Genomic DNA, 12,099 nt, shown 5'->3' with positions numbered 1-12,099 from the left:
GGTCAGCCGGGGAGGGAGACGGGGTGAGATAATACAGACCAGTGAGTGGTTCCCCATTTTTTTTCTATTGTGGCCCTTTTGGCTTCTGCCTGAACCTCATGCCCCGTTTCCCGTTTGGGTTACGTCCCACGTAAGGGTTCCTTTCCCGTTCTTTTCAGGTCCCCACTTCCTTCTCCTCCTAGCTCAATGGCTGCTGGTGGTAGTGGTGGTTAGCAGCAGAATTCTGTTTGCAGATGCAACCTGGCGTGGAGGTCCAATAGGTGAAACAGATGAAGCGGCAGCTGCTTCAGCTGGGATGTTATTTCCATCGCAGTCTTCAAGTCCTCGCACCCTTTCCCCCAAGCTCTGCCTCTCTCGTCCTACCTCCACCTTTTATCGTGGGTGGTAGGGCCGTACTCTATGGCCCCCTTCGTGAGTTACACAGGGGTTCTTAGTGCCAGGCTAAATGCTAGTCTGGCGGTACTTTTAAGAAGATCGTGAGAAGCACAGAATGGAGTTCTTAGAGGAAGGAGTATAGGCTCTGGGGTCAGACAGGCCTGGGTAGCATCGGAGCGGCTGACGCTTGCTGAGCCTTGCCGTGTGCCAGGCTCTGTTCTAGGACCTAACCGTTCTAGGATTAACTCCTTTAGCCCTCGTGATACTCCTGTGGAGTAGTTGCCTTATTATCCCCGAAATTCCAGTTGAGGAAACAGGTGTAAGGGACTCACCTGCAGAGCTTATCACTCGCAGCGGCGAGTAGCTTAGTGAGCGGCACGGTCAGCCTTCCGACCCAGGCAGCCGCCACCAGTGAGGCTCCTGTCCGTTGTGTGCTTGTCACACCCCCGCCTCAGTAACCTCTGCGGGCCCGTTTCCTCCTGTGTAACAAGTGGAGATATTACTGCTACCTTATAGTTTCAGGCTTAGATGAGGCACCACATGCACGTTGTGGACAGTGGTGCCTGCTGCTTAGTGAGTGCTCACTGAACTTTAACTGGGAAAAAAATGTCAATCCCCATCCTAGGAGCAATTCGTTGCTTTATTTCTTTGTCTGTCTGTCTGTCTGTCTGTCTATGAGGTTGGACAATTGGGTTCGTGAACTCACTCTAGAAAAAGTGTTACATATCTCGTTGCTGAACATCACTAGGGTCACCTTTGAAGTCCTCCCCTTGGGAAGCTATGCACCGACGCTAGCACCTAGTCCACTCTTCAAAGAAATTTTGGGACTCTTTTTCTGGAATGGCCATCAGAGCTGTCGTCGTATAACTCTTCATGTCCTGAATGTACTCAAAATCTCTTCCTTTCAATATTTCCTTTCTGTTTGGGTCAAGAGAGAAGTCATTGGGGGCCTGATCAGGTGAGTAGGGAGGGTGTTCCAATACAATTATTTGTTTACTGGCTAAAAACTCCCTCACAGACAGTGCCGTGTGAGCTGGTGCATTGTCGTGACGCAAGAGCCATGAATTGTTGGCCAAAAGTTTAGGTCGTCTAACTTTTTCACGCAGCCTTTTCAGAACTTGCAAATAGTCAACTCGGTTAACTGTTTGTCCAGTTGGTACAAATTCATAATGAAGAATCCTTCTGATATCAAAAAAGGTTAGCAACATTGTTGCAACAAGCTTGCAAATTTAATTGACAGATCTTTATCTATCTATCTATCTATCTATCTATCTATCTATCTATCTATCTATCTATCTATCATCTATTTATCTTTGCTCCAATAAGTCATTATTTTCTTGTTTCCCAGAAAGAAACCCGAGGAAAGGGTGGAAAGAGTGGAAGGGAAACTGGGATTCTCGGCTCCTGGGTCTGGGAGGAACACTCGTCCTAGGTTGTGGGAATCAGGATTGTCATCTCTCCGCATCTTGGGAACCACAAATCACAGGCTTTTTAATTCTGTTGTTTTTCTCCTGCTTTTCTGTCCTTGTTCTTTACATGCTAAACCCACAAACTTAGTAAGGGAGGTTGCAGGGTGAGTTGTCCGTCTGTGAATGTAGGTCTGCACATCTCTAATGCCTGGATACTTTGACTCTCAATTTTTGGGGAAGATGGGCTCCTGTGCCTCCTGAGAGAGTGGCCCCCATGGGAAGAAATCATTGTCCGAGCTGCTTCATCCTTTTCTCCTAGCATCTGGCACCATGTCTAACACCTCGCAGGTTTTCAGGAAAGGGCTGTGATTCAATGGATTAATTGACAGCGTCCTTATTCTCTATCAGTTGCTCTTTCCCTTTTTTGGAGGGAAGCTACTGCCGAGTTCCTGGAGGTGGTGCATCAAGACAGAGGGGTGGAAAATCCCTCTTTCTCTCAGTTTAGCTAAAACCAGGGTAGAGTTTTTCAGAAGTACCCTTCCCTTGTAAGCCAAGTGCAAGCAGAATAAACAGGAGGATAGAAATAGAAGATGGATTTTGCAATATGACTCAGCTGCCGTCTGCTCTCAGGTTGGCTGGGCCAGCTCTGCCCTCTCATCACCCTTTCTCTTTCTGAATTAAATTCTTGGGTTACCAGCCTGAGGGGCTTTTGAACTGGCAGGTTCTCAGGCCTGTGGGATTCTCTGATACCCCAGGACAGCCTGCTTCTGATATTGTGACCTTGTTGGGAACTCAATCCCACAATTTGTTCTCGCCTTCAAGCCACCTGGGTAATCTTGGTGGTGGTTATTGTTTAATTAAAAAAAATAAATTAATGGTTTTAAATAGGATTGTGTTCACGGGGTACAAATATTTTAAATATGTAACGAGATATATAGTGAAAAATTACCCTTTCCTGTACCCCAGAAACACAGTTCCTGTTCATCCCCCCAAAGGTAATATAGCAGTAGTTCATTGTCTATTCTTCCAGAGCTTCTTTATGCCTATGTAAGGAACAGTTATGGAAAAGCAGACTTTATAAAGGTCCATGGACTGAGGTCTGACGTGGTGATATGGCATCGGCAGGCCAGCATCTCCTGACTTCAGGGAATAAAGTTTGCTGAGGTGTTTTGTTGTCCTCCCTAGTTTCCAGCAACAGCTTCAACCTTCTCCAACCTCTTACTCAGGGAGATGGACAGCAGGAGACAAAACCCAACGCATTTATGTATAATTTTTAAAAAATGCATGTGTGTTGTGTGTGTTTAAAAATCGGGGTACTATATATTTCAGTCCCAAGGGCCTCCTGGGAACCAAAGCATGTTGCTATTACAGAACAGCAAGTGAGAGCAGATTTGACAAGTGAATTTGTTGGTATTGGGTTAATAGAAATGTGTATTTCTCTTTTTCACAGAGTAGCATATTATACGTGCGCACTATTCTGCATCTTGCGTTTTTCTTTATACTTCATGTAATTTAGATCTTTTCGTAGCATTACTTAGAGCACTTCTTTATTTCCTTTTGTTTTCTTTATTTTTCAATCACAGTTGACATTCAGTATTAGTTTATATTAGTTTTAGATGTACAGCACAGTGATTAGACATTTATATAATTCCTTTTGTTTCTTCTAGTTGCACAGAATTCCATTGTCTGAATGAACCATAATTTTTCTAGGAGCACTTTCATGGTGCACATTCATGTGGATTCCTGTATTTTGCCGCATGAAAACTCTGTGCAGTTTCACTCCCAGTGACCTTGTCTAACTCCTAATGTGCTCAGACAGAAATAAGGGACAGGGGAACTTACTGATTTGTCCCCTCAGGACAAGAAACTTAGATGATCATATAGGATCAACTCTGTTCAGATAATTTTATATGACTATACCCAGTGGAGAGGGTTTTGCACTCGGAACTTGGTGAAAGGACAAATGTATGACTCTCTTACCAAATCTGGTTAGAGTCCACAATCTCTGAAGTATATGAAGCAGCTTCCCACACCTGTGTCTGGACCCTCCCCAGTAAGGACGGGGATCACCCTTATCAATGTGGTGGAAGCACCTCTGTGTTCTGATGGTTTATTCTTCTCCGTCACTGTCTCACCGCCCCTGGTATGGCTGTTTCTAGCTTCAGAGTCCTTTTTGCTATGCCCTTGTCTAGGCAGTTGCATCATCAAGTTCACTCATTAGTTTTTGCTCCTTATCAGCTGATGTCTACCTCAAGCTTTGTCTTCCTGTAATGCTCTGCAGAATTCTGACCTTGGCCGTGGCTTGCTGCAGCCCTGGCTGTGCCATAAGGGTGCCGTGCCTTTCCCTGCACTGTAGTCTGCAGCCTTTCCTCCCTCCCTGAGAGGTAAGGGAGGAGACCTCTCGGATTCCTCAGTTGGGCAGCACCATGATGCTCTTGTTAGAGTGCCTCTGTGAAATGTCCCTGGGCGATAATCGTCTGTGTCATCCTGTCCAGTGCCGGTTAACGACCGTTACACTGGTGTCGATCCCTCCTCCACCTTGTTCCAGGAGAGTCTCCGTAGTTCTTGGCCTTGAAGCCCTGCCTTACCACCGACCTCTTTCTCTTCCCATTTCCCTGATGCATTTCATGAGCGCAGTGTGTTCCCAGCGTGGGTTCCTCGAGACGCCAATTCCATAGCATGTCATTTGGTCTCAGAACCGTGTGAGTCGCTCAGCACCATTAGTGCCCAGGAGATGCTGGGGAAACTCTGTTCAAAGCAGCCCATTCATAGGACTGACTAGTTTTCCCACTTTTTGATGACGCTTGGCTTCTTTACCTCTGTTATGGAGACTTCCCGATGGCCATGAAGATTTTGTTGGGAGTTGTTTTTTCCTCCAGCATCAGAAGCAGCCTCCCTGCCTACTCCTGTTTCAAAGCCTCCATCTGGGGCTGCCCACTGGGCTTCTGTTCCTTTTCTGAGAGACACCTCTAGCCTTGAAGAGCCACGATGACCCACCTGCTGTTGGCCCGGTCACTGATGAAAGCTTCCGTCTCTGTCAGACCTGCCCACGTCTGGGGGAACTCCTGTGTTGTGTTATGGGGTGGCCTTCCAGGAGCCTGCCATTAAATTGGATCTTAAAGTGCAGTATCCACCACAGACACGTCTTTTGTCATTGGAAAAGGAAGGTATTTTCCTTGCTCAACACGTGTTTGCAGCTTTCCAGGGCTCTTTTCAGTACAGAAATTTAGATCACAGATGTCGCTTCTACTTCTGTCTCAACGCTGTTGTCTGTTCTGCACAGAAGGATATCTAGCGGTAACTTCTTATTTATCCTATAGCGACATGTGGGAATGTGCTTTTGGGGGAAGTTAATACCCAGCAGGTGTTGTCAGAAGCTCGCGTGTTTTGCTCCTTAATAACCGTGGCTGGTGGGATGAGTACATGAAATCATTTGAAGCCAAGACGAGTGTAGGCTCCTGGCAATTCACGGGATCTGGGAGCCAGTTATACTTGTTTTTAGCTCTGTCATCTTGTTTAGGTCAAATGAAAGAAAGAGCAGTAGAAATGGTCCTGTGATTTGTCATAAGGAGGAGGACTGGTGTCAATATTCCTATTTTTAATTGTTTATTAGCACTTAAGACTCTTAGAACTTATCCTGTGAGTGTATCTACTGACATGCAATTTTTCCACACCCCTCCCCCCAAGCATAGACACTCCATGAGAGCAGAGACCTCCTCTGTCTGGTTTACGTCTGCATGCCCGGTGCTAGAACAACCTCTAGCTGTAAAGGGCACCTCAGTAACTGTTTGTTGCCTGAATAAATAAACTCTGTTCACCCCGTTGTCGTCCCCTTTGAAGGACTACCTCAGTCCCTCAGGGGTGGGCGGTAAGACCACCCAAACCACGGCACCAAGCTGAGTGTCCCTGGTGCATTTGGAGGAAAACCAGGATGGGGTGATGGGAAATGAATTTGCAGAAGGTCTGCGTTTGAATCTTAACTCTGCTCCTGACTTATTTAGGGGACATCTCCGAGCCTCAATTCCTTTATCTGCACCAGAGGGATAATATTTGCCCCTCACCCAATGCATACATACTTGACAATGTTTGGTTAAACAATGTACAAAAAATGTATCTTAAACCATAAAGTCTACAAATGTCGAGTATTACAAAATGGTGGTCTTCCTCTTCCTTGCTTTTTTTTTTCTTTCCTTTTCTTTGCCTTGCATGAAGCCAGGTGCTCTGGCCTGCTCCTACCAACTCTGAGAATCAGGATCTCCGGTGGCTGCCCCCTTGGGATGGTTACCCTTGTGGAGTGAACTAAAGCATGGATCCCCACTCTAGGATTTCCAGCGCCCCCATTCCCTGATAACATTGGTGGCGGGATATTACCAGGGCTGAGGAAAGTGCACTCTTCTGATTCTGAGGCCTGGCCTCGGTCCCTGTGTCATTGGTCAGCACATCATCATGTGTCCGTGAACTAGACGCCAGGAGCTATACCATCAGGGCTGCTTGACGGTATTTCTCTCTCCCTAGGCGGCTGCTGAAGAGTGAACTTGGATCGTTCATTACAGACTATTTCCAGGTAAGCTGTGTGGGTCCCAGTGTCGTCACTGTTGTGCATGTGGGGACAGGTACCTAAAGGGATGGCTGATACTGTACACCTGGGCATTCATTCACCATCCAAAGTGATGTATACCAAGTTCCTTCTACATGCGGGCACTGCACTGCAGTGGGTGCCGAAGAACAGAAGGCAAGTGTGGTCCCTGCTCTTACGGAGATTACGGTGTTGGCCAGGCTTTTGGTCTCAGGACCCCTTTATGCTCTGAAAATTATATCTTAGTTGGACTATCTCTGTCTTCACCATATTAGAAATTAAACCCGAGAAACTTTACACTATGTCTTCATTCATTTAAATAATAAACCTATTGCATGTTAGCATAAACAACACTTTTTATGAAAAATAACTTTCGGATTGAAAAAGTAGACAGAGTAGCATTGTTTTATATGTTTGCAAATCTCTGCACTGTCTGGCTTCTTACAAGATAGACAGGCCCTCCTGTCTGCTTCCCATTCACTCTATTTGTGATATTACATGTCATGTTGTTTCTGGAAAACTCCACAGAACACTCAATGGAGGATGCAAGGTAAATAATGGTCTGGTGTTATTAAGGAAATAATTTTGACCATGTGGAAAAAAATCTCAGAGGGTCCTCCAGGGGATCCCAAACCACACTTTGAAAACAGGTTCTTTAGTGACATTCCCTCCAACCCCTATGCATGGTATCTGATTGGGTTAATTATATGTACCCTTTAGCCAAGTTATTTCTTGTCCATAAGCCTCATGGTCTGTTCTGTTAAAGATAGGATTGCATCAGATGCTCTTTCATTCCTCCTGCCTAAACATTGTTGTTATGGGGCAAATGAGTGAGTTCAAGGTTCCAGATTCAATTAGAAGATAATTTCTAATCCATTGACACAGCTGGCTTCCCGACTCTACCCAAAGGCACATGGAGGGAAGGCGTGGGGAGGTGCTGTGTGACACCTTACTGAAGTCGGGGTGCCCACTTTTCACTGACTAGCTGAGTGGTCTTGGGCAAGCTGCTTTGCTGCTTTGTGCCTCAGTTACCCCATCTGTAAAAGGGGAATAAAAATATGACCTACTTTATAGGTCAGTGTATGGTTTCCATGAGATAACGCATGTAAAGTACTCAGTCCATAGTGTGTGTGTGTGTGTGTGTGTGTGTGTGTGTGTGTGTGTGGCGGGCAGCATAGGGTAGTGGTAAGGGACATGGTCAGGCTACCAGGGTCCACACCCACCATAGCCACCTACGAGGTGTGTGACCGTGAGCAAGTTGCTTTACCTCTCTGTGTTTTAGTTTCCTGCTTGGTAAAAACGGGTCATAGGATCTAACCTTATAGGGTTGTTGTGAGGACTGAGTCAATTATTATTTGTAAAGTGCTTAGAACAGTGACTAGCACAAAGTAAGGCAGTGGGAAGTGTTCGTTAAATTTATCTATATGCATATTTGTTATTCTAAAGGGTAATCTACCTCTCTTAATGGGAAAGTAACATAAAAATACGTGGTTTTAGGTTGGTGATATTATTCTGTATCCAAGGAGAACATACTCTTAAGACAGTTAAAAGAGATTTTAAAACAACCCAGGCATCCTTTTATTTATTCATTTTTCTTCCCACGATTCAGGACACTTACAGTTTTATGTGCACTTAAAAAGAATGACGAATGTCAGTCATTTAACACACACACACACACACACACACAGCCACTCTAAATGTGGACAGAGCAAGACCCTACAGAAGCCTGGAAGTCAGTTGGGTCAGAAATCTCAGCTGCTTGAAGGAAAGCTCCTGTCCAGGGAGAGATGAACATAAAGATTAAGAAAGAGATAATTAGTCACAAATGTGATTCGTCGGAGTTGCCCTTGACTCAAAGGTCAGTCCTGTCCTCACTCCCTTCTCTTGCTGCCTCTAATGATTGATTTTTAAACTCAACTACAGAGAAGCAGTTTTCCAATCAGTCTTGGAAGAAGCCTGCTGGCCCAGCTGCCGTCCCCGTTGACATTTAAATTAGACAGGGTTTGGTATGGTTTCAATCAGGTTGTAACCATAGTAGTCTTTTGGCGTTCGGGGGCTACCCTTAAGACAGTTGGGGAAGGGCGTTTGGGTGGGGACTTGTTTGTCTTCGAGGCCCTGTGGTTCTTGGGGGCGGTTAATGCTGCTTGCAAAGTCTGCCAGACACTTAACAACTAATAACTGCACGGTCATTTTCTATTGAGAGCTTAATCAGAGAAAACTGCTTGGTGAAGATTGAGTCTCTGGGGGTGTGGATTGGGACCTACTTTTCACAGTTTTGAATCTGGGTTTTTCCTTAGCTTAAGGTGGTAGACTGCAGAGAAGGCTACCCTAAGGCACTGTTTATTTAAATGTAGGTTTTAAGTCCCATGTTGATGCAGAGGCTTTTTTTTTTTTTTTTTTTTTTTTAATGTGTTTGGTTCTCTAGTCTTTAGAAAGTATCTGGTGCAATAGATGCCCCATAAACCTTCTTGGGGAAGAGGGAGAGGTTGTCCGCCACACCTATGTGGGAAATTTTGGGTGGTCCATGCATGCAGTGGCATTCAAGGACATTAGTCCTTGTGGTTAGAAAAGGTTCCCCTTCCTTATTTTCCTTTAGTGCTTCTGCTTGTGCCAGGGAGAGTCTCGGTTTGTGCCACCATCTTTCACACTTTTGTAAGACTGGATGGTTTCCCTTGTTTAAGGAAGAGAGAGCAGGCCTGAAACTTAGCATCTTCAGCCGGGGACACTGTCTAGTTAACACCATTTTGTTTGCGTTGAGTCGACCGTTGAGTTGCATTTATGGCAAATGATGTTTCCTTTTGCAATGTTAACATTCCAAAAAAGTGGATTGACCTGAGACAATAGCATGCAAAGAATAATAGTGTTGGTGGCCCTGGCGGCGGCCAAATTGTGAAGGTGGCTCAAGAGAGACTCAGGCTTGGAAAGCCCCATACTAGGTAGGCGCTGCTTGAAAACGGGCTGGTTCCAAAGTCGTGCAAAGAAACACTGTCCGTACGAGCGGGGAAATCCGGGCTGGGGACAGGCTAACAGAGGCCAGCCTTCATGTTCAACTAGCAGATTGAGTTTCAAGAAGGAAAGCCAGATGGGCTCCAAAAAGTACATTCCTCCAGTAAGGAGGAGGGAGGAAGGTCTGGGGACAAGTGAGGAGCAGAACTCGGGTGGGTAGGTAAGACCCCCCAAGCTGTGGATGTGATTGTTGGGGCAGGTCTCGGTGTGAACGAGGCTCAGGTGGTCACCTCCTGACCATCTGCGTTCAGCAGGGAAGTCTGTGTCCTCCCGGAACCCCAACCCGTTATCACCCACGACTTGTAAAGCCATCACTGTGTCTCTGCTTTTGAAGGTGAAGACGCTCGTTGTGCAGCTTTACAGAACAACTCACAGAAAGAATATCTTCAGTGAAGCATAATGAATACACCCCGAGGTGAGGGCAGGGGGAAAGCAGGTGGAAAAACAGTGCTTATCTCGCGTCTGCACACAGGGGAAGCCAGACCTTTTGATCTGCAGAAGCACAGAGAGATTTCCATTAGACACTAGCCAGAAAAATCTTTGACATTTCCAGTATTGATTTTTCTTTTCCCTCTGTCTGTTTTGAATTGTGCCCGGAAGGAAAATTGGGGTTTCTAAGAGAAACTCTATATCCCAGCAACAGCTCTGAGGGATAATTGGTTCCTTATAACTTTGGGTACTGATGATATGAACTGCTCTGCATTTTTTCTGTCGCCTAATTGGGTACCTTGGTGGCTTAGGGCATGGCCGTGGGAAGGGTCGCACTTTCTGTCCTGAGTCTGCTGGCTGCATTGTGTTTGTTAAAAGCTTTGCCCCGAGTTCAGAAAGTTAAATTCCATTTGGTTGGAGCTAGTTTTGCTTAATACAGAAACTCAGTCTATAGTCAATGACTCTGAACAAGATAGTACTTAGGAAAAGGGAAAATAAATCACCCCGATTGCCAGTAGGTCAGGGATGGCCTGGTAGTGGTAGACATAAATATTTCCACTTGCTGCTCATATCTGCGAGCAGCCCGGAGGCCACGATCCCCTTAGCTCATCATTCTCAGAGGAGATTCATTATGCTTGTGGCACGTGGCGGAAAGCCAAAGGAGGAGACCCATAGAGGTGTCCGGGTCACCATGGAGTTTGAAATCGAAGACAGTGCAGAGGTATAGATGCCTCCACACGGGTAATGCAGTAATAATACACAGCGTAGGGTTGACCAGAGACCTAAATGGATGGTAAAGGCCCAGAATAAATATATTTTGTAGGGACAAAGATGGGACTTGTAGGAAGCCACAGAAAGTCGAGTAGAGAACTGTAAAGAGTGGGGGTGGGGGCGTGGGTGGGGTTGTATTTTGTGATTTCCAAACCCAAATTAAATCGGGGAGAAAAGTTTCAGCTCTTTTTTTGATCCATCTGGGAAGGCTTCTAAAATGAGTGGAATTCCCAAAATGGAAAAAGAGATAATTAGGTGGACAGCGGGTAGTGTAAGGGACAATCTGTATGTATTCTGCTTTGAAGGTAAAATTGGGGCCAGTAATACAAAGAGGCGGTGAACAAAGGGAGCTGGGCCCCAGTGAGAAGACAAGGAAGGGGAGATGGTGATATCTTTAGATGAGAAGGTCATTAGAGGTTGCATTTTGGATTTGACTAGTACTTGCAAGAAAGTACTTGGAGTTGGTCAACATTGGGGTGGCCTGGAAGCTTTCCTTGACTGCTGTGAGGGGAGAGGCTGGGGGCGCACTAGTCTGAGGGTTGCGGGACAGACCCCTGGATGTCTCAGGCTGTGGGGCTGTCCGCCCGCCAGCTGTTACCTTTCAGCAGCTCTGCCATACTGAATATCCCTGGCAATTACTTGAATTTTATGCAATTATTTGAATATTTTTATTGTGCTCTTCTCAGATTTTATGAAGATAAATGGAAAAATGAGTCTTGACATTGATAACCATAGGCCTTAATATAATTGCGATAAAGATGAAAGTCAACAGCCATGCTGAAATGGCAAATCTTTAGCCTCATTGGACATAGATTATTGCACATTCAATTGTTAAGGAAGGAATCCGTAGGTACAAAATGCTGAAAATGCATCACCTGAAGATGAGCTCCAAAGGTGAGGTGAATTAGGGATTTTACAGTCCTTCTTAGCTTTATGGGAACAGAACGCCTCCTTATACCCTGTAAGCATCTTGTTCCACCTGAGTACGTGTTTTCAGGAACCCATTATGTATGAAATTGGGTGACTTCCTCTAGACTAGGCAAGGAATCTGGGAGCCAGGTTTAGGGCGCCCGAGGCAGGAGGAGGATGGAACGTAGGGTAGATGCTTGAAACTTTGTTCAAATAAGTGGAAACATTCAGCAATTCAGTGGCTATGAGAAGTAAAGATTGAGTTGGAAGGGCTGAGAAATAGTTGTTAGACACAGAAAGCAACAGGACAGCTTTCTCTGAGGTTGTTTAAGAGTCATAAGGCAGGCAAAAATAATGACAATAGTAACAATGAATGCTTTCAAGCATTTATGCGTATGTGCCAGGCATTGTTCCCAGCAGGTGGTTCTCCAAGTGTGGTCCCCAGAGAATCAGCATCTTCAGCATCACCTGGGAACGTGTTGGAAAAGCAAACTCTTAGGCCCCACCTCAGACTAACTGGATCAGACGCGGTCTGGTTGGGGACTAACCAGGCTGGGTTTTATCAAGTTCTCTGTGATTTTGATGCACACTCAAGTCCGAGCCTTGCTCCAAGCATTTTTCCTG

At 45.6% G+C, this 12,099-nt stretch overlaps 1 protein-coding gene across 10 annotated transcripts in view; it reads left to right on the top strand.

Annotated features, from left to right (window-relative positions):
- Positions 1-12,099, top strand: part of PRR5L (proline rich 5 like) — a 129,887-nt gene that overhangs the window by 91,412 nt on the left and 26,376 nt on the right. For all 10 annotated transcript variants that reach the window (XM_033121086.1, XM_033121082.1, XM_033121083.1 and 7 more), the window contains one exon: positions 6,300-6,348. In XM_033121086.1, the coding sequence (XP_032976977.1) occupies positions 6,300-6,348 (49 nt within the window). The remainder of the gene's footprint in view (positions 1-6,299; positions 6,349-12,099) is intronic.

The sequence above is a fragment of the Rhinolophus ferrumequinum genome, chromosome 11, assembly GCF_004115265.2.
Source record: "Rhinolophus ferrumequinum isolate MPI-CBG mRhiFer1 chromosome 11, mRhiFer1_v1.p, whole genome shotgun sequence".
Classification (NCBI taxonomy): Eukaryota; Metazoa; Chordata; class Mammalia; order Chiroptera; family Rhinolophidae; genus Rhinolophus; species Rhinolophus ferrumequinum.
This window is presented reverse-complemented; position numbering and strand designations above follow the sequence as displayed.